The sequence below is a fragment of the Oncorhynchus mykiss genome, chromosome 21, assembly GCF_057628025.1.
Source record: "Oncorhynchus mykiss isolate SJ-2025 chromosome 21, ASM5762802v1, whole genome shotgun sequence".
NCBI classification, from domain to species: Eukaryota; Metazoa; Chordata; class Actinopteri; order Salmoniformes; family Salmonidae; genus Oncorhynchus; species Oncorhynchus mykiss.
In genome coordinates this window covers 43,972,857-43,992,164 of record NC_143042.1, presented here as the reverse complement: position 1 = coordinate 43,992,164, position 19,308 = coordinate 43,972,857, and the positions used below count along the sequence as shown (strand labels likewise).

General features: G+C 43.8%; 1 protein-coding gene across 2 annotated transcripts; it reads right to left on the bottom strand.

Moving 5' to 3' along the window:
• Nucleotides 1–6,929: 6,929 nt before the first annotated feature.
• Nucleotides 6,930–19,269, bottom strand: LOC110500623 (aconitase 1, soluble). Of its 2 annotated transcripts, none has more exons than XM_021578092.3 (21): nt 18,983–19,269; nt 17,165–17,305; nt 16,776–16,944; nt 16,421–16,558; nt 15,437–15,506; nt 15,076–15,259; nt 14,663–14,802; nt 14,206–14,377; nt 13,767–13,867; nt 13,374–13,490; nt 13,028–13,187; nt 12,624–12,759; nt 12,157–12,241; nt 11,805–11,961; nt 11,386–11,510; nt 11,039–11,143; nt 10,654–10,796; nt 10,246–10,393; nt 9,850–9,972; nt 8,962–9,147; nt 6,930–8,639 (listed from the first exon to the last, which is right to left on the bottom strand). In XM_021578092.3, exons 2-21 carry the CDS (start codon nt 17,289–17,291, stop codon nt 8,523–8,525), a joined length of 2,703 nt encoding a protein of 900 aa, XP_021433767.2. In that variant the 5' UTR covers nt 17,292–17,305; nt 18,983–19,269; the 3' UTR covers nt 6,930–8,522. The 2 variants fall into 2 exon arrangements, with proteins under 2 accessions (XP_021433767.2, XP_021433768.2); XM_021578093.3 differs by lacking the exon at nt 18,983–19,269 and adding an exon at nt 17,556–18,069.
• Between the last annotated feature and the right edge of the window lie 39 nt (nt 19,270–19,308).

The window sequence follows — 19,308 nt, the reverse complement described above, 5'->3', positions numbered from 1 at the left end:
CCAAGTCTAGGACCAAAAGGATCCTTCACAGCTTCTACCCTCAAGCCATGAGACTGCTAAACAATTAATCAAATGGCCACCCAGACTATTTACATTATCTATGCATAGTCACTTTACAAATTATCTCCACTAACCTGTACCCCCGCACTATTTTCTTAACTCTATTTCTTGAACTGCATTGTTGGTTAAGGGCTTGTAAGTAAGCATTTCACGGTAAGGTCTACCTGTTGTATTCAGCGCACGTGACAAATAACATTTTTAGATTTTGATTTACATCATCATTTGGTACAGCAATTGGAATGCACCCGACCGCAAGGCACGACAGAGTACGGCCCAGTACACAACTGGGGCCGAGCTCCCTGCAATCCCTGCCACACAGGATTTATTTGTGTTCCACCTGCTAGACGGGAATAACCGCTCCCCCTCAAAGCAAATCCACATATCTCTCCAGGACATGGATAAAGGTTTGTGGACAGACAGACTACCAAATGGCACTTGTTATGACATGAGTTCATTGTCAGTGCTATAGCCACAATTTTTCTGGAATCGTTTCCGTCTTCGTGAAGCCGGTGAAAACCAGCCGCGCCGAGCGTGTGGTTCTGACAACAGACGTCCTGCTGGTGACAGATGGTACAGACAAACCCAAGGAGCTGCTGTACATGGTCACGGTCCCACCCCGGCAACAGCCACATGGAGTACATCAAACACCCCGTGGTGGCCATCAGCACCTTCAGCCAGATGGACATCGCTGCCAACCTGGTGGGCTACGTCCACAACAACAGAGCCACTGCACCGCTGGAGACACCACAGTAATGGCAACACCACTTCCAATCTATACAATTACTCTCTTTGGGGTCAATTCTAAGTTGATTTATGCACACATAAATATCCTGTGCAATCACTTTTTGTATTATATTTACAGTGTTCATTCAGTGCCAAAAAATGGATATATCTGCTTTTCAAAATATACAACCAAAAAAATTATCAAATGCATTGAACAATGCAAGCTAGGTGCAATAATACCCTAGGTTCACACCCACAACCTTACCTAATATACAGGTATATTTAGTATCTATTGTTTATGAATGATAAGGTCTATTGCCTTACCCAGGTCTTTAACGGGTTTGTAGTCAGCAGCGGCAAGGCCACCCGTAACGGCACCCTGGAGATCTCTGTGGAGACCACCGGCCGCATCCTGCCCTTGCTGGCGTGTAACGGCGGCCTAAGTGTCCCCCAGGATTCCTCCATGGCAGTGACCCCCGACGCCCTTGCCCTGTCTGACTCCGACACCCCACCCAGTGACCTCCTGTTCTTCCTGGCACAGTCTGCTCCGGGGCGGCGTCCCGTTCACTGCCGGGAGTAACTTCACCCAGTGGGACCTGCTGGAGGTGACCTACAGGCATGGGGGTGGCCCCTCACAGATGGGCCGCTTTGCATTCACGATCTCAGACACTACCAACAGGGGCATCTTGCTGGAGGGGTGGGTTCAGACGGAGCCTGAGTACTTCACCATTCAGGTAGGACATACTCATCTACATACACACCTCTGCCCAGATATTTAGCTAGAGGGGTCGATTCATACAGGTATAAATCAGCACAGCAACTTCTTCGTTAGTAATGGAATCTAAATAATAAGTAGGTTTCGATGGTACCTATTGAACATGTTCCAGATGGATCCGTTGGGCAGCTCGGACCCTGAGGTAGTGCAGCCGCTGTCTCTGTGGAAAGCTGAAGTTCTGACGGTCTCTATGACGGTCGCTATGGGATCTACCTCTCGTCCCGGGAGCTGAGAGCGCAGGACGCCTGCACCGAGGATGAAGGACTCACCTTCCACAGACCACCATACTTCGGTTACCTGGACAGCACTATCACAGGTGTGCCCCCATATCCAGGGGCTTGAGGCCCCCTTCCCTCAGTTTAATATTTGATTTGACTTCACTCATAATTCATCTAAATGCATTGAATTTGGCCATCAGTGCCACTTCAAAGAAAGACAGTTACCATAGCCTGTAAACAGGTTAATTGTGTTTGCTGTTCAGTAAACTTTGCACTGTGCATTTGCAGGCAGCTTTGCCCAGGAACAAAGGAAGGGACCACAGCAAGAGGACTATTGTGTAGTTCAGCAATGGAAGCTCTGTCAGATAGCCTGGAGTTCAGAGTGTCTGATCCTCTAGGGAACACTGGACCCTCCCACATGTAAGATGCTGCTCCGTGCACCACACAAATGCTATTAATATTGTCAGTTAGGGGAGGAGAACCAATGGTCACATACATACCAAATGCCAATTTCTATGACAGTATATGAAGATTTGGTGTTGGTAAATGGTCCTCGACGATTGTATTAGTCTCTTTATGTGACATATGTACTGTGTTCTTGTAATGAAAGAAGATACCATCACACTGGACCAACTTGGAAAGACAATGCACAATCCTTGGTTGGTGTAAAACTATTTTTTGTCCCTCATGGCTCCCTGCTACAGACTAGAATTGAAGTGGTCTCGCGTGGGGCTGGCTGTGTCTGAGAACCAGGGCGCTGACTCACTGGACATCCTACGGAAAGGCAACTTGGCTGAGTCCTCATACATCACCCTCAAGGTTTCTGATCTGTCCCTTTTTAAAACAGTCTATGATTCTTATACCAAGTCCTGTCATCTAGGGAATCGAGTGATAGATGGCACATTAAATTAATTATAGTGAGATGAATGTCACTTTTGGAATCTCTTTTTCTTAATATCTTAGGTGAGAGAAGTCACAGCGATAGCTGGAGATGATTCCATTCTGAGTCCTTCCAGCCTAATCCAGTTTGATCCTGGTGTGTATGGCTTTGTAGTGGGATGTTGAACTACCATCAGATTAGATTGGAAACTAAAACCTCTGCTCTTTATGAAGGCGTGTCCAAAAGGAGCTGGCAGATGGAGACTACCCAAGACCAACTGGAGGAGGCGTAGGAGACATTTGAATTGACTGGTGTCCCCTGAGGAGGCCGTGCTGGGCAGCACCTCCAGGGCTCAGGAAAAGGTGAGCCTTTTGGGCAGTCATGCTGGAGTAACAATGTGTTTGTCTAAATTTGTCATCACATTTTCTTTTAATACATAATATGTATTTACATCAAGAAACATGATCTACCATGATAGATTCACTCCAACTACTCCCTTGAGCCTGCTTGTTGTGTTTGTATCCTACAGAAGTATTGACATTTCTTTTTTTTATTTAACTAGGCAAGTCAGTTAAGAAGAAATTCTTATTTACAATGACGGCCTACCCCAGCCAAACCCTCCCCTAACCCGGATGACGCTGGGCCAATTGGGCGCTGCCCTATGGGATTTCCAATCACAGCTGATTGTGATACAGACTGGGATCGAACCAGGGTCTGTAGTGACGCCTCTAGCATGGCGATGCAGTGCCTTAGATCGCTGCACCACTCGGGAGCCCAGAGGTCATGCCGGCTCCTATGCTGCAACGTGGTCTCCTGGAAGCCCTGGGCTTCCACTAATGAGGTAGTCAACCTGAGATGGATAGTGCCTGAAACAGAATAGCAAATAATGTACCCCCATTAGTGGAGGATGGAACAATATGAAACATATGGAAACCATATGACTACATTCCATTTACTGTACTCAATTTCAGCCGTTACAATGAGCCTGTCCTCCTATAGCCACTCCCACCAGCCTCCATTGACCCCTATAATTTACCCAATTATGTTGTGAATATCATACGTAGACTATTTCAGGGTTGAGTATGGGTTACCCGGAAATCATATCTCAACATTCTGGGCCAGTTTCCTGGACTAAGCTTGATATGTGTCAGGGAAACCGACCCTGTATGTCAGTTGTTTCATGTTTCAGTAACCTCATTGGTTGGCCATTCCTCCTCACCAACACAGATGGTCAGTGCGCAGACGTGTTATAAGGGCTGGACTTATCACAACGGTTACTGCCACTTCCATAGTCCGTAGCACCGAGCGCAAGGCGACATGGAGCGCTGTCGTCAGGGAATGCAGGGAGAGGTGAGAACAGGAGGGGAACATGTAACCTATTTTGATAGAATGTGCATTTCTGTTGTAGGAAACTAAAGTGTCTTATTTTTCCTGTGGTTCAGGTCACCAAGCCAATCTGGTGGGCATTTTCTCCAAGGCTGATATGGACTGGCTGTTGGACTTAAGTGGACGGAAACCATTCTGGATAGGTCAAATAAGTATCCTGTTCTATCTCCATTGGCTGAAAAGTGACTCAACATGCATGAGTGTGCGTGCGTCTACATTACCTCACTCACTGTCCTCTCCATATCTTAGGACTGACCAACAGTGAGAGTAGGGGACGCTGAGGGTGGGTGAGTGGAGAGCCCGTCACCTACACCAACTGGAGGGAGAGCCCGCCCAGAGGCAAGAGCAGGTGTGTTCTGGTGTTGAGGGCCAATCGGCAGATCAGAGACTGTAAAACGGGCAGGGGACATCGCTACGTGTCTTACGTCAAGACGTGAGCCAAGAGGGATCTCTGTTGGATTGATGATATGAAACAGAACTATGTTTCTTTCCACTGCCGTTGCAACAGGAATGGAGCTGACCGTCAAGACAAGCTACATTCATACAGCTAATCAAACGATTACCTAAAGGTACCAAAATAACAGTTAATATGGTACTACAGCAATAGATTAATGAAGAGTTAAAGTAGTAGTGCGTTGCAAACTCAAGTCAGCAAACATGTCACAGATGCACCGCTGAAGCTCTATCATATACACTATGTGGCCAGTTTATTAGGTACACCCATCTAGTACTGGGTTCGACCCCCGTAGACATGAAGGGATGCACCTGGTCAGCAATGATGTTCAGATACGCTGTGGTACGCAACAGCCTGTACTGTTGCCACCAGGCAGGATGGGTCCATGGACTCACGCTGCTTACGCCAAATCCTGACTCTGCCATCAGCATGATGCAACAGGAACTGGGATTTGTCAGACCAGGCAATGTTTAACCACTCCTCAATAGTCCACTGGAGCCGCTTCTTCTTGTTTTTAGCTGACAGGAGTGGAAGTCGGTGTGTACGTCTGCTGCAATATCCCATCCATGACAAGGTCCGACGAGTTGTGCGTTCCGAGATGCCGTTCTGCGACGTTATTTGTCTGTTTGTGGCCTGCTTTCACGATTCTTGCCTTCCTCCTTTAATCTCATCAACCAGCTGTTTTTGACAACAGGACTACCACTGACTGGATGTTTTTATTTATCCCACCATTCTCGGTAAACCTTGGACCCTGTCGTATGTGAAAAGCCCAGGAAGACGTCCGTTTCTGAGATACTGGAACAGGCGCATCTAGCACTGACGATCATACCACGCTCAAAGCTGCTAAGGTCACTGGTTTTTCCCCCATTCTAACTTTCAATAGAACAGTAACTGAATGCCTCTATGCCGGTTTGCCTGCTTCAGGCCTGCCAACCCTGTCCAACTTTTTAGAGTACCAGACACACGTGCCGAATTGGGATTTTCTTCCCCAGCATGATTGTGTGCATGCTGTTTGTGATTCTGGTCGCTAATCAACACTAAAAGCAAAATCATTTTGAAAACATAGAATCAAAAACAAATGATCGCATCGACACAGGCCCGCAAACTGGCTACACAATGCTTAAGTAGGCTACCGCAAAGGGAATCTAAACTCTGTTCGCTAGAGTCCGGTGTTTTAGCCTATGTAAAGGTGCCTATTGTATTTCTTTGCAGCGCATACGTCATTTCAGATTTTCGAAATTGATAACATCTACAGAAGCATTGCCTCTATAGCTAATTCCGGACACTAATTTATTCTGTTTATTTATTTATTATTATACTTTTGTGATATGGATCATAGTTACAGTCTATCAGGTTGCGTGGAAAATACAAATAATGGGACGCAGAATTAAATGTATATCAAACTCGCACAAATGCGACCAGTTTTCGTATTTGTATTTCATTTCTTTCTCTAGCAAATGCGAGTGAACTGCTGGCACTTTATAGCCCACTGATTGTCCATCCTATGTTTGAAACAATTAGTGTTTCCACAAGACAAGGAGTCGAAAAGGGATTTGTCAATGTGTTTACGTACAGCTGACAGTCGGCAAACTCAGCATCCCAACAAACAGGAGGGGCAGACACGTCGAATAATTACGTTTTAATCTCCATGTCCGTTGACACAAACTCCGTACATGTGTGTGTTGCAGCTCGAAAATAGGGTTGTTAGATTCACTCTGGATTTTTTAAAATATATATACAAATCGGGCCCTATTAATTTCTGCGTACGTGGATAACTGCTTGGTTGGTACACAAAATGCGTGCATGTTGGCAGGTCTGCTGCGTTATTTAGCAAGATAGGCCACGTGACTCAGGTGTACCTAATGTCAACCTGCTCATAAACACTATTCCAGCTCCAGTAGTTTAAAGGGATAGTACTCTCAAATTACATGAGTTTCTTTACCCTTCAATGTTCAGTAGCTTTAGAGATGTATAGTACCGTTATACTAATTATTATTGCTGTAACCGCTGCACTGGTCATCTGTGTAGAACTAATAGTATTGTGAGTAATGGATACCTCGTGTACATTCTAAGTGTTATTTGACCTCAGTGTACGTCCATGATGGTAGCAAGGCATAACTGGGTTTGAGGAATACAGAACTTCCGTATAAAAAGACAAGTTATATTTTATGAGTAACAAAACAATATGGTGCTAACTTTAATACAGCTTTGTGTGGGTTAGGGTTACTAAAATTACATTGATATTTGCACCATTTTAGCCAGTTATTGTACAGATTGTATTTTCAAATTCCAGTTAAATGTAATTCTGTGTGCAATTCTTAAAGTGTTATATTCCAAATCCAGTGGTCTTCATTGCATTTCTTTAAATACATTTTTCAAGAATAGGCTACAGTATGCTAGTAATGCACAATTGAAAACAGTGCTGCATTTGAGTTATGTAGAAGTTAAAGTTTATTAGAGGCAAAAGAACCGCACACCTGTTTAGGCGAGGTGCTGGCTAGCGGAGAATATACTTTGATGAAGACAGCTTGTCTGTCGAAACGTGGTTATTCACTTCTTGCATCTGAGGTTCTAATGTGCAGCTCTCCTTTTTTTCGAAAACATTCCTGTCTAAAGTCAAATGAATGTGTATTAAATTTGACAAATGTAGTCTTACTCTGCAATATGGTGGATATGTCCAGTTATTTGCGGAAAGAAAAACAGGAAGGACGAAGACTACCACTAGCCCCGGTGTGGCCTTGTAGCAGACTCCTTCTGCTAACCTTGGGGGGAAAAATATACATTTTATCCATACCACAAACAAGTACCTTCTGAAAAGAATCTCAAAGTAGGACTTCATTCTTATTGATAGAAACTATTTGGTCCATTAAACCCCAAGTGCTTAGAGAAAATATGAATTCTCGCTTCAGCTAAGAAACTTCATGCAGTTTGGAATTCATGATTATATTAATTTGATTTACTAGCCTCCCTGTCACACCGGCAACTGGGAATTAAGTCCAGCCACACTCACCAATAGGGTTGCACAATTCTGGTTGGTGGATTCTAACAGAGATTTCTGGAAACGTACTAAAATGTTGCAACCACCCACTGTGACAAAATCATAAGTCCTATTGCCAACATCAACAGGTTAAGAAAGAAAAGTGGATTTGTGAAACAAACAAGACTGAAATTAGTGATCTAGTAAAAACAGAGGCTGGATTTAAGAGACGAGGCATACGCACAATATACTGTTCCTCTCATAAAAGGCGAGGGTTAATGTCAACTTCACCATTTAAGGCAATTCAACTTAGGTACTCTAATTGCATTCTAATAAACTATGCTGGTCTCTTTTTCATAATACAAAGACAACACCCTCGTTGTCAGGAGTCGAAGCCAACCTATTACAGTGTCTGGGTTTAACACCTTATTCCCTATACAGTGCACACATTTTGGTCACAAGTAGTGAACTATGAAGGGAATAGGGCTCCATTTCAGAAGCAGCCTATGTCTGCTTCACCACAGCAGCAGTTTATAATAAGACATGAAATCAACAAATACAACCCTGGTCGGAACAGATGACCATGACTGGCAGCTTTGAACCAACGATGGTAACAACTGGACATGACAGCCGACTAGGTTTGTGTGCATGGCTAGCTAATGTTAGCATGGACGGTGGGAGGGATGAGGGTGGGTGAACCACTGGTTTGGCAACAAAGAGGTAGGGTGGTTACATCATACGAGACCTGTGTTAAAATATTTGTTTTCAAACACTTTAGCTGGGCTTGATTAAAAAAGCAAAGACTATTTGAACCCAGGTGTACATCATACCAGTGTTAAATGTGTTGTGGGGTACTTTGACTCATTCCATCATTCCGACCTGCAACGGATCAAGTATGGAACCAATTAATGCACTAAAAACACATAAGATTATGTAAACCAAATGTTAAAATCGAACAGAAACAGAGAGGGAGACTCAACACGTTCTGTATCGCCATCTACACAGAAGATTTTCGTGTTCAGCGTGACTTGGTCCCAACGGCGTGCTCTCTAGTTCTCAGACATCTTGCGGATCATGTAGTTCAGGATGCCTCCGTTGTGGAAGTACGTCAGCTCCACGTCCGTGTCAAACCTCATCCTCACCTGGAATGTTTTGCCCGTGTCGAGCTGTGACGGAAGGGAAAAAGAGAGCGGTAGGATATTAGGATTAACTGCTGTTGATGCCGTATGTTCCAGGAGTAAGCTACCCAGCTAAGTATACGTTTATTTAACACTACAAAATAATAGTAAAATATGAGCACATTACTATATACAAAGTATTGCCACAGAATCACAGTACAGAAAGTGAACAGAAACTACTAAGTTCCATTTGTTAGCTGTGTCATGAAAGGATCTAGAAACTCCTGCAAAATTTACCATATGAATGATTGGTAACCTTTCCTCAGTCCAGTATTTCCCATCCCATTTTATCATCAGCAGGCAGACCAACCTTAATGTCAACAATCATCCTGGGTGTGAGTGGCTCAGGGATGACCACGGTGTAGCGCTCACGTCCTGTCAGCCCCAGGCTGTCTGCTGTGTCCCCAGCCAGGTACTCCAGAGGAATCACCCCCATGCCCACCAGGTTACTGCGGTGGATTCGCTCATAGCTCTCTGCCAGCACCGCCTTGATTCCCTGGGAGAGGGGCACAGAAGAGGGGTATCATGGGTGTATCCCTGCAGCCCACCCTCCGAGAAACTCTTAATTATACATGACTGCCATGGAATCATCCAAGTGGGGGCTTCATTTTGGTAGTAGTGAAGGAGTAGCTAGCTACCTACTTACTACAGTGTCCATGGACTGCAATGGCTTAGCGAAAACTTCATCTGACTAAGTTATACTATGGAGAAGCCAGAAACAGTGAAACACCTTGATGAGACTGCGCTTCCTGCCTGCCTCTGGACTTTCTCTCCCAGCTTGACCACCTCCCTCAGATGACCACTCAAGCCATGAACTTTCTAATGACTGTCCATCTCATGTTTTGCTAAATGACTTGTGCTTTGAAGCTCTTTGAAAAGCGCTATACAAGTTGAATAAATTATTATTCAAGAGTCTTGCATCATCTAATTGTGTCTTTCTCATGGTGCCACCTGGTGTTTATGGCTTCTGTGTACATTGTCCCTACTTTGAATTGTATGTTTGTTCAATAATGTGAAATAACAAATCCACACAGCTCACCAGAATCTTATCTTGGCTAATGGAAAGTATCATACAGGCAATGGCATTCAAATCCATTTTTTCCATACATTCTTCTAATCTACAACATCATACATTATCAAAAGGTAATGTAAAAAAAGATAACATCAAAACACAGTTATGATAAGAGGAGAGACAGACCAGGAGGAAGGGACCTTTAGCGGCCCAGTCTCTCGAGCTGCCCGATCCATACTCCTTCCCAGCCAGGATCATGAGGGGGAGGCCAGCCTGCTGGTAGCGCTCAGCAGCATCAAACACATCCAGCTGTAGAGAAACAGACAACCCAAGAATACACTGAATATTTACACATTGATTCAAGTGGACAACCAGAGTACATATAACAGCCATACAACAAGGAAACTGCAATATGCGGTCAAAATACAAGAACAAACTCTAAACATACATGTATTGTAAGTTATTACATAAGCAATTATTTTTTTTTAACTCATCTGATAATGTAATAACATTATACATAATCTGGTGACTAAAATTATCTGGGGAATTATTACATTATAAGCGATTATTACAGGGCCTTACCGTTTCATCAGAAGGTAAGTGCAGGGTGCGCGGAGCCTGCTTGTTCAGGAACTTGTTGAAGAGACGGATGTTGGCGAACGTGCCCCGGGCCATCACAGCATCGTTACCACGCCGTGATCCGTACGAGTTGAAGTCACGTGGGTTTAAACTGCCAGGGCAAAGGATAAGAGAAAGATTAAACCTTTGACCCTTCATATAACTTCACTCTATCATAAACATGCTAAAAAACCCAGCGTTAAATTTCACACCATCATGCGGACCAGAAACGTATACTCTGCTGGTTGGGATATTTTCATTCCGCATGATCCATTCCAGCACGGTTCCAGCCATTACCAGGCAAGTGCAGTACAGCTCAGCTCAGTAGTATGAAAAAGTAATGTGAAATAGTGACTGCTTCCCATCTCTCACCCTCTGCTGGTCAGGTACCGTGCTGCAGGACTGGTTCGGGCGATGTTCCCAGCAGGAGAGATGTGGTCTGTGGTCACAGAGTCACCGAAGTTCAGCAGCACGTAGGCGTTAGTTATGGACTTGGGGGTCTGTAGTTCCTTGGTCTGAATGAATCACCGAAAGGTTAAGGGGATAGTTCCGCGGAATTGCATGAATGACAATGACTTCATAATATTAGCAGTTGGTAAAAGTGTCTAGTTGTGTATTGCAGTCTCTTCTTGTCCATAGGCTACCTGGAAACAAATATATAAATATGTACTTTCTCTGAACTATCCCTTTAACGTAATCTGAAATCCGAGGGGAAAGAACTCCGACATTACGACAGCATTAGGTTAGTGTGTTGTACCAGTCCATCGAAGAAGGGTGGGGACTTGATGTAGGTGGACTTGGGGTCCCAGGTGTACAGCTTGTCTGAGGGGGCGTTGAGGGCGTTCCAGCGTTCATTCACTTTCTGACAGGGCGGAACAAGGTAGAACAGTCCCATATCAAAACTACAAAGACAACAGCTTTTTACACTAATGTACTAACCAAAACCTTGAAAAAGTAACCTATTGACACATTTGTACACTTTATGGCCTTCTAGAGGCTGAAATGTTGAGGCATTAATTAACCCCCCCACTAATGAACTTGTCTACACAATGAAACCATGGGGAAAAAATCATATAAAATTAATATCCAAAGAGTTGAGTTTACCTCAATCTTCTCATAAACCTCTTTGAACATAGCAGGAATGACAAACTGTCTCTCCACAGCCTGGATCTCCTCCCGTGTGGGCCAGATGTCCCTGAGGAAAACCTCCTTCCCTTTGTTGTTCAGAGCTACACCATGAAACCAGAGGCGGCGAAAGAAAAACAACAGAAACCAGTATCAGCACCGACAGCCCAATCTGTTTACACGTCTTGAGAGCTCCAGGAACAGTGTATGTATGAACCAGTGAAGGCTGGTGTCGCCTTAAAATTGGAGGATTTGGCTCATTGTAATGGGTGGAATTGAATGAATGGAACCACTCGATTAATTTAATTCCACCCATTACAGCCTCCACTGGTGTGAATGCTATATAGAAAAACTACAGAACCATTGACAATTCACACCGTTGGTTCGAGGACACTCACCAATGGGCTCTGTATCAAAGTCAATCCTCACGGTTCCGGCGATAGCGTAGGCAATGACCAGCGGGGGAGAGGCTAGGTAATTGGCTCGTGTGTTGGGGTGGACACGCCCCTCAAAGTTCCTGTTACCTGATAGGATCCCAGCGGCTACTAGATCTCCCTGAAGGTAGAGGAACGTGTGAGGAGCTGTAGCCATTGACCATGCAGGGTTGTGTTCATTAGGCACCCAAAAGAAAACTGACTGAAACGGGGGGATTAAAAATGGACCACCCTCCCAAAAAATGGTGTTTTCCATTGCATGCACTAATGAATACAGCCCAGGTGTGGGTGTAAAATGTTCAAAGTTAGTAGTTACCTGAGTAATGGCCTCCACCACAGGCTCTGGGAGGGGCCCACTGTTACCTATACATGTCATGCAGCCATAACCCACCACTTCAAACCTGACGGGGGGAAAATAACATATACCGACAAAAAGGAAATTATAAACTGGGTGGGTCGAGCCCTGAATGCTGATTGGCTGAAAGCCATGGTATATCATGGGTATGATATTAGAAAAAAAAGTATCATGTTGGTAAGCAGTTTATAATAGCAATAAGGCACATCAGCAGTTTGTGGTATATGGCCAATATACCACAGAGTTGCGCATAAGAACAGCCCTTAGCCGTGGTCTACTGGCCATATACCACACCTCCTCGGGCCTTATTGCTTAAATACATCACACACTGTCATCCTGAAATGAAGGAGGATAAAGAAGCTAGGAAATACTTTTGAGCTGAACCCCTCATTCTCCAGACAATTAGTCTTCAGGAAGGAGTGCCTTACCCAAGCTGGAAGAGGTAGTCCATGACGCCACTCTCCTTTAGGTAGTAGGTGACCACTCCGCTGCCGGGCGACAGGCTGGTCTTGATGTAGGGCTTCATGCTCAGACCAGCCTCGATGGCCTTCTTCGCCAGGAGACCTAAAAAGCAACGCAGAGCCAATTCAACCTCATTGACTAAGCAACTTCCCAGATATGAATCCAATTACAGCTGCTGATAGCTGGGGTGTGTTCATTGGGGCAAGTAACGGAAAACTTTGGAAACGTTTTTGCAGCAGAAAACAAAAGAATAACATTTATTTTTGGAGTCCAGGTAGTTCCTCTGTTTCCGTCAATTTCGTCTGCTTGGTGTCTAACGAACACAACCCAGACAGCGCAGGGTATGAGGTATGGAGCGAGGGATACGTACCAGCCCCCAGCATAACAGAGGGGTTGCTGGTGTTGGTACAGCTGGTGATGGCAGCAATGACCACTGAGCCGTGGGAGAGGCTGTACTCCTTGTCATTGTATTGGAATGGAACCTTCACGTGGTGAAGCTCCGGAGTCACCTGGAAACCCTTGAAGCCTTGCTGCAATGGCACAAGTCCACAGAGTTAGAAAAGCTAGTGGGCTCACCTATAGAACCTATAGGTTTTCTAACTCTGTGCACACCTCATACACACATGCAAATATAAAAAGGGAAGGACTTGAGATAACAGGATGCTATTAGCATGTAGATACCAAAAAAGTCAGTGTTAAGCAGGTGTCGTCATTACCTTAGCTGCCAGGCATGCCTCAAAGTCAGTCTTCATGTCCGACACAGCCACCCTGTCCTGAGGCCTCTTGGGACCACTGCAGCACGGAACCACGGTGCTCAGGTCCAGCTCATGCACCTGCATAGGATGGAGAGCGGAGGCGGCACAGAGGGAAAATCACAATGAGACCGAAAGCAAAAGGAGGAGATTAAAAGGGAGACTTGCCAATCATTTCACAGATACATTCCAGTCATACACTTGTCAAATAATTTTCAAAACAGAATGACTTCCAAAAGTCCCCATAGCTAGTCTAGCATGCCTGACAATCTTTAATCAAATACATCCAGAAACTACAAGTCCTAATTTCTAAATGACTAAAGTTGTTTGAAAAGGATCCACTGTGGAACAGAGCACCTGGGTGAAGTCAGGGTCCTGGGAGGAGTTGCTGTAGTCTCTGAACATGGCTACTGCTTTCAGATACCTGGTGATGTAATCCAGCTTCTCAGCATCTCTCCCTGGGCAGAGTGAGCAGGGGAAAGAGGAATGAGGAAAGAAAATGAAGAATCCAGACATGAAGTAAATTAGACTTTGCCAGTTACATCTACAGTTCCCTCAGGTTTTTAATACTACTATTATCAGCCCCGTTTTACATTTAAAATGTATTCAGAAAGGTTTTTGCCATTACAAAAGGAGAAAAATGACTCCGCTAAGTAGGTTGTGTAACATTCAAAGACTGTTTGAAAGTTTGCAATTTTTAAAAAAGAGGCCAATGTAATATCTGTATTGCTTTCCATCGGAATCAGAAACATTGTAAATATAGTGCTGCTCATGTGCATTGGTGTGGATATCTCACCTGTCTGCTCCAGGTACTGAAGACTGATGTGGTCTACAGGGAAAAAAGCTGCAGTAGCGCCGTACTCTGGGCACATGTTGGCGATGGTGGCTCGATCGGCTATGGATAGCTGTGCCACACCTGGCCCGAAGAACTCCACAAACTTCCCCACGACGCCGACCTGGCGCAGGTGCTGTGGGTACAGAGGGGGAGAATGGGACACTCAGACAAACAGTGTTTCTATGTGACATACACTGGTGAAATGAAATTGCTGCCACTGTTTATCTACAACTAATCTATTCAATGCAACTTTATTTATCCCCTTATCAAATCAACACAATTCTCCAAACCAATAGCATTGATAGGGCTACTTTGCTGAATCATTTCATGCCTTGAGCTACATTGATTAGACAGATTTGTCCAAAAGAGATGTCCATTTATAAAACAGTGGCAGTCGTGGAACCGCGTAACCAGTTACCTTAGTGACGGTGAGGACGATGTCGGTTGAGGTGATGAACTTGTTGGGGGTGCCCTGTAGCCTGTAGCCGATGACTTCGGGGAGCACCATGCTGATTGGCTGGCCCAGCATGACGGCCTCCGCCTCGATCCCGCCCACACCTACAACAAACATGTACGACAGGATTTATTCCAGCTCTGGGCACATTCCAGTAGCATGGCTAGATAGCTCATATTTTCTCAACTACATTTTGGGGTTTGGTTTACTGGTAGCTAAGTACTGCCCACTTGGGAAAAAAAAAAAAAACTCCAGTAATTTGTAAATGCAGTAATTTTGTAATTTGGGTGAACTATCCCTTTTAACACCATTAGTAAAGATTTGAGTCAATCCCATTTATCTTTTTAACAGTGTACATAATCCAATCTAGTAATTACCCCAGCCCAGCACGCCCAGGCCGTCAATCATGGTGGTGTGGGAGTCGGTGCCCACCAGACTGTCAGGGTAGTAGTAGCCGTCCTGGTCAAACACCACCCTGGCCAGGTACTCCAGGTTGACCTGGTGCACTATCCCCGAACCGGGGGGAATGATACGCATGTTCTGGAATGCTTTGGAGCCCCACTGTGGAACGGGAGCGGGGATCAAGATCAATAGTTTAGGGAGGCTTGTGGGTTTTATACATGATATTGTTATTGCTATGATTGAAAGAGGGCCATGTGTGTTGTAAAGTGTGTGGCCTTTATGAAAGGCTTATGAGTTAAACTACAGGTTTGAATGGTGGACAAAGGGTTTGGATACCTTTAAGAACTCAAATCGCTCTCTGTTTCTGTCAAACTCCAAGTCCTGGTTTTTCTGGAGGCTGTCAGACCTGGAAAGAGAAAAATATAAAATTGACTCAATTTGAATTTCTTAAAAACACAATCAGTAATCAGTTCTCATAAAAGTAAAACATCTAGGAAAGGAGTTGAGGAGTATTTCAGCAATCAAGATATGCAACTTTCAGAATACAGAAATCTGGCCCGCTGGATGAGTTTGGCATCATATGATGCAAAATGCATAATTGGGGCCTGATTTCTGTATTTTGAAAGTTACAGTACATATCTTGAAAACTTGATTGCTGACATGCTAAACATTTTGGAACTATATCAACAATTGACTACTGAAACAAATACCAAAATAAAACTCTAGCCAAAAGCTTTCTTTTAAGTTCCAGGTGAAAATTACACAAACGTCATAATGTACATCTCCTAATATGTTTACTTGAAAGTAGAATGAGCAGAAAATGACAAATCTGTAAGAAACAGTGTATCAGCGTTGGGAATTGGGAATATTTTGCTTTATAGGCTTACACCTCTCGGGACAAAATAGCAGTTCATATTTGCAACAATGTCAGGTTGGAGACTCACCTACATTGTGACCATGCTGTCATTATTTCAGCGTTATGCAACATTATGATGACTGGTGGTCAACAGAAGTGTCGAAATCTACAGGCTCCACTAAGTCTCTTAAGAGCAAAGTCCAACAAACAAGCTCACCCTACAGAACATTCCACTCTGTGCTTACACATCAGCCTGTGTTTGCTTCATAAATATGTAATAAAAGGTGTAATAATTCCTCCAGCAATTAGCCTGTGTAGCAGTATTTCACTGAAATGACCAGTATTCATAAACTTCTAATTCACAACAATTCCTCCTGAATGGAAATTCACTTAATGTTCAGCCCTACTTTAATTGACCCCCCCTCCCCACACACACACACACAAATCTGACCCCCCACACTTACTTCCTGTTGAAGTCCACCTGGATGGAATGATCAATGACAAGGTCCGCTGGACATACTGGGTTGATCTTCTCTGGATCTCCACCCAGCTTCTTCACAGCGTCGCGCATCGCAGCAAAGTCCACTACTGCAGGCACTCCACTGCAAGGGGAAAGATACAGGCCACAAGTTATAATATAAATCCATTCACTATTCAAAGCAACCCCTTTAAAAAGGGAAAGAAAAGCCACCTCAATTTGGATACCTGCCCATCAGCTTTTCCCAGTTTACAATACAGATAGTACCATGGCATATTTTACCATTAAAGATTTCTCATGAGCACACCTGCAGAATTGATACACCATGTGGTCTAACTCACGTGAAATCCTGCAGGATGACCCTGGCAGGTCTGAATGGCACCTCTACGCTTTGAGTCTGGGTCTGCTTCCAGTTCAGGATGCTCTCCACGTCTGACCGCTTCACCAGGAACCCATCACAGTTCCTCACAGCCGACTCAAGCAGCACACGGATGGAGAATGGCAGGCGGTCTTGAAGGAGGTGGGAAGCATTTCATATTAACCATCAGGTTAGAAGTTCAAAAATAGTGACAGTGCAATTAACTGAAATGTAATTCATGAATCAGAATAAATCTAGTTTGAGCATTTACTCAAATTAACTAAATGTCAGTACATTTCCAGAATTTAGCCTAATACACCAACCATGCTCACCACCAATTGCCAAAGGGGTTATGGTACTTTGAGATCCTACCATATCTGGGGTCTCCAAGCTTTGAGAGGTTGTAGAACTTGTGGTCGGGGATGTTTGGGTCCAGAGCCTCAACTATGTGTGCAAAAGGATTACTCATAGCTGTAGACTTTCTCCCTCTCTCACACATACACCTGGGGTTACCTGGAGGAAACAATTCAAGGTTCAGTGTCAAAAACTAAAGCAGTAGCAACTTCTTATGGATTGACATTAAGGGTTGCCCTATTGCCCAGGACAAGTGACCTGAGCAGTCACAAAAGTTGAGCCTGCTCCCGTGGTTGCCCCATTGCTCAGGTACTTTGTAATTTAAAAAAACATTTTCTCTTTAAAAAAACAACAACTTATAACAACCAAATGGTTCCTCTCCTGTGTGTAGGTGAAAATTGCTACTTACTGCTTTTTATCTTTTTACGGGAGAACCTGTTAGGTCAAGGAAGTTTCAGCACGGACAGACAGGGAAGTACAATTCCAGCTAAATGCTGGGTATAACAGACCTGTGAATTAGCCTAGTACGGTGTTCCAAAACACAATATTTCTGGAATACTACTATCCTCTGCTGCGTATTAAATTAGGCTAATCACTCAACAAGTGGAAAAAACTTGAGCATTGTTCAAACTGTGGTTTGAACTAATTCACTACCAATCCCTATCTAACATCCTTTTTATACTCAGGAAAATGCAACCAAATAGCCTACAAATCGTGCTTGACAGGAATAGGCTAGAAGTATTAGCATAAGCCTATTGCCTAAAAATGAAGATTCTCTGCCAAGGTTGAACAGACAGTGAAATCCGCAAACAACATCAGCCTCTATGAATGTGTAATCAGATGTCAAACAGAGTATTTGTGATGTAAGGGTACCCAAGGTTAATACGTGTCCCCATATTTATCTGTGTCAAAGGGGATACCTCTGATAAGAAAGTGCATCTTTGTAGCACCCTTGTGACTTTGACGACAAATGGAATTGAAGGGAACGTTAAAAAAAATAACAGTCAACTCATGATGACCTAAGATTGCCTGGTGCCGCAATGTACTCTCGCAACTTTCCAAGTACTGCCCTGTTACAGTATCCATTAGCAAATAACCAGATTTTGAAATATAACTCTACATTCTCCATTGTGCAGAACTCCCGGGGCATACATTTTCTCAAGTAAGCGTATGTTAAAATGTTCGTGTGAATGTTAAAGTTGTTAACTAAATGGTTAGCCCAAGATATATCCTAGTAGTGTCTGGAGCAGGTCATTTTTATTTTATTAGAATGGAAAATAGAATGAGATTCTATTATGGGTTGGATTTTACATGGGGGGGGGTTAGGCCTGTTATTTGTTACACGATATCTAAGACAGTCATACTAGCCTGAGAAGTTGATAAAGCTAGCTTTGAGGCAATCAGGAAATAGTATCCGACTAAACTCAACTTCAAGATAGTAGCTTAACCCATTGGGACCAAGATTGGGTCCTGAACTGACAGTCTCCCACACCAGACACTGCTAACAACAACAGGCTTTGTGCGGTTCTAGTGTTAAACATGATAATAGAGAGAGCGAGATGAGACATTTAGGGATTTCTAACAGCGGCTAACTAGAACTATACCTACGCCTGGCTAAATTAGTTAGTTACTGTAGCTAGCAGTTACTGTAGCTAGCTAGTTGACTTAGCTAGCTGGCTAGCGTATCCTGCTAGCTTTGAATAGCAATCAACGTCACCGGTTACTAACCAGTTATGCTGAGTCACAGCACTTGCCCTTAATAACTTTAAATACAGTAAATTTACTTTGAAAGCATGGTGAAGATTACAAATAATTGCAAAAAACAGTCACACATACCACTTCTTCTCTTTACAGTTGAAGCGAAGCTAATGTTTCTTTTTTATTTTTTTGTTCTGGTCGCTAGCTTGTCGGACGCGATGACGTATATAAGCCCTGAATTGCTAACGCTATGTATTGTCCATTGAGAGGCTTTGAAGGCACGGGTCGGTCATATGACACTCCCTATTAGGAGCAGTCCGCCATAGGAACTAATGAATGACATTCTACAGTATTTCAATTAAATGTTTCAAGGACAAAATTACATGTATTTAAGTATTTTTGTTGTTGTTGTAGTGGGGACAGAAACATTAGTACTCTCTAAAAAATACTTTAAGGGAAATGTT

What these genes read in the sequence shown, in the direction of transcription:
- LOC110500623 (XM_021578092.3), bottom strand. Translation starts at nt 17,291, where the DNA reads ATGTGTGAGAGAGGGAGAAAGTCTACAGCTATGAGTAATCCTTTTGCA. An exon ending in CAGGTGGACTTCAACAGGAA is followed by an intron (nt 15,507 to 16,420) that starts GTAAGTGTGGGG and finishes TTCTCTTTCCAG; the next exon opens with GTCTGACAGCCTCCAGAAAA. An exon ending in CTCTGTTATGCTGGGGGCTG is followed by an intron (nt 12,760 to 13,027) that starts GTACGTATCCCT and finishes GTTGCTTTTTAG; the next exon opens with GTCTCCTGGCGAAGAAGGCC.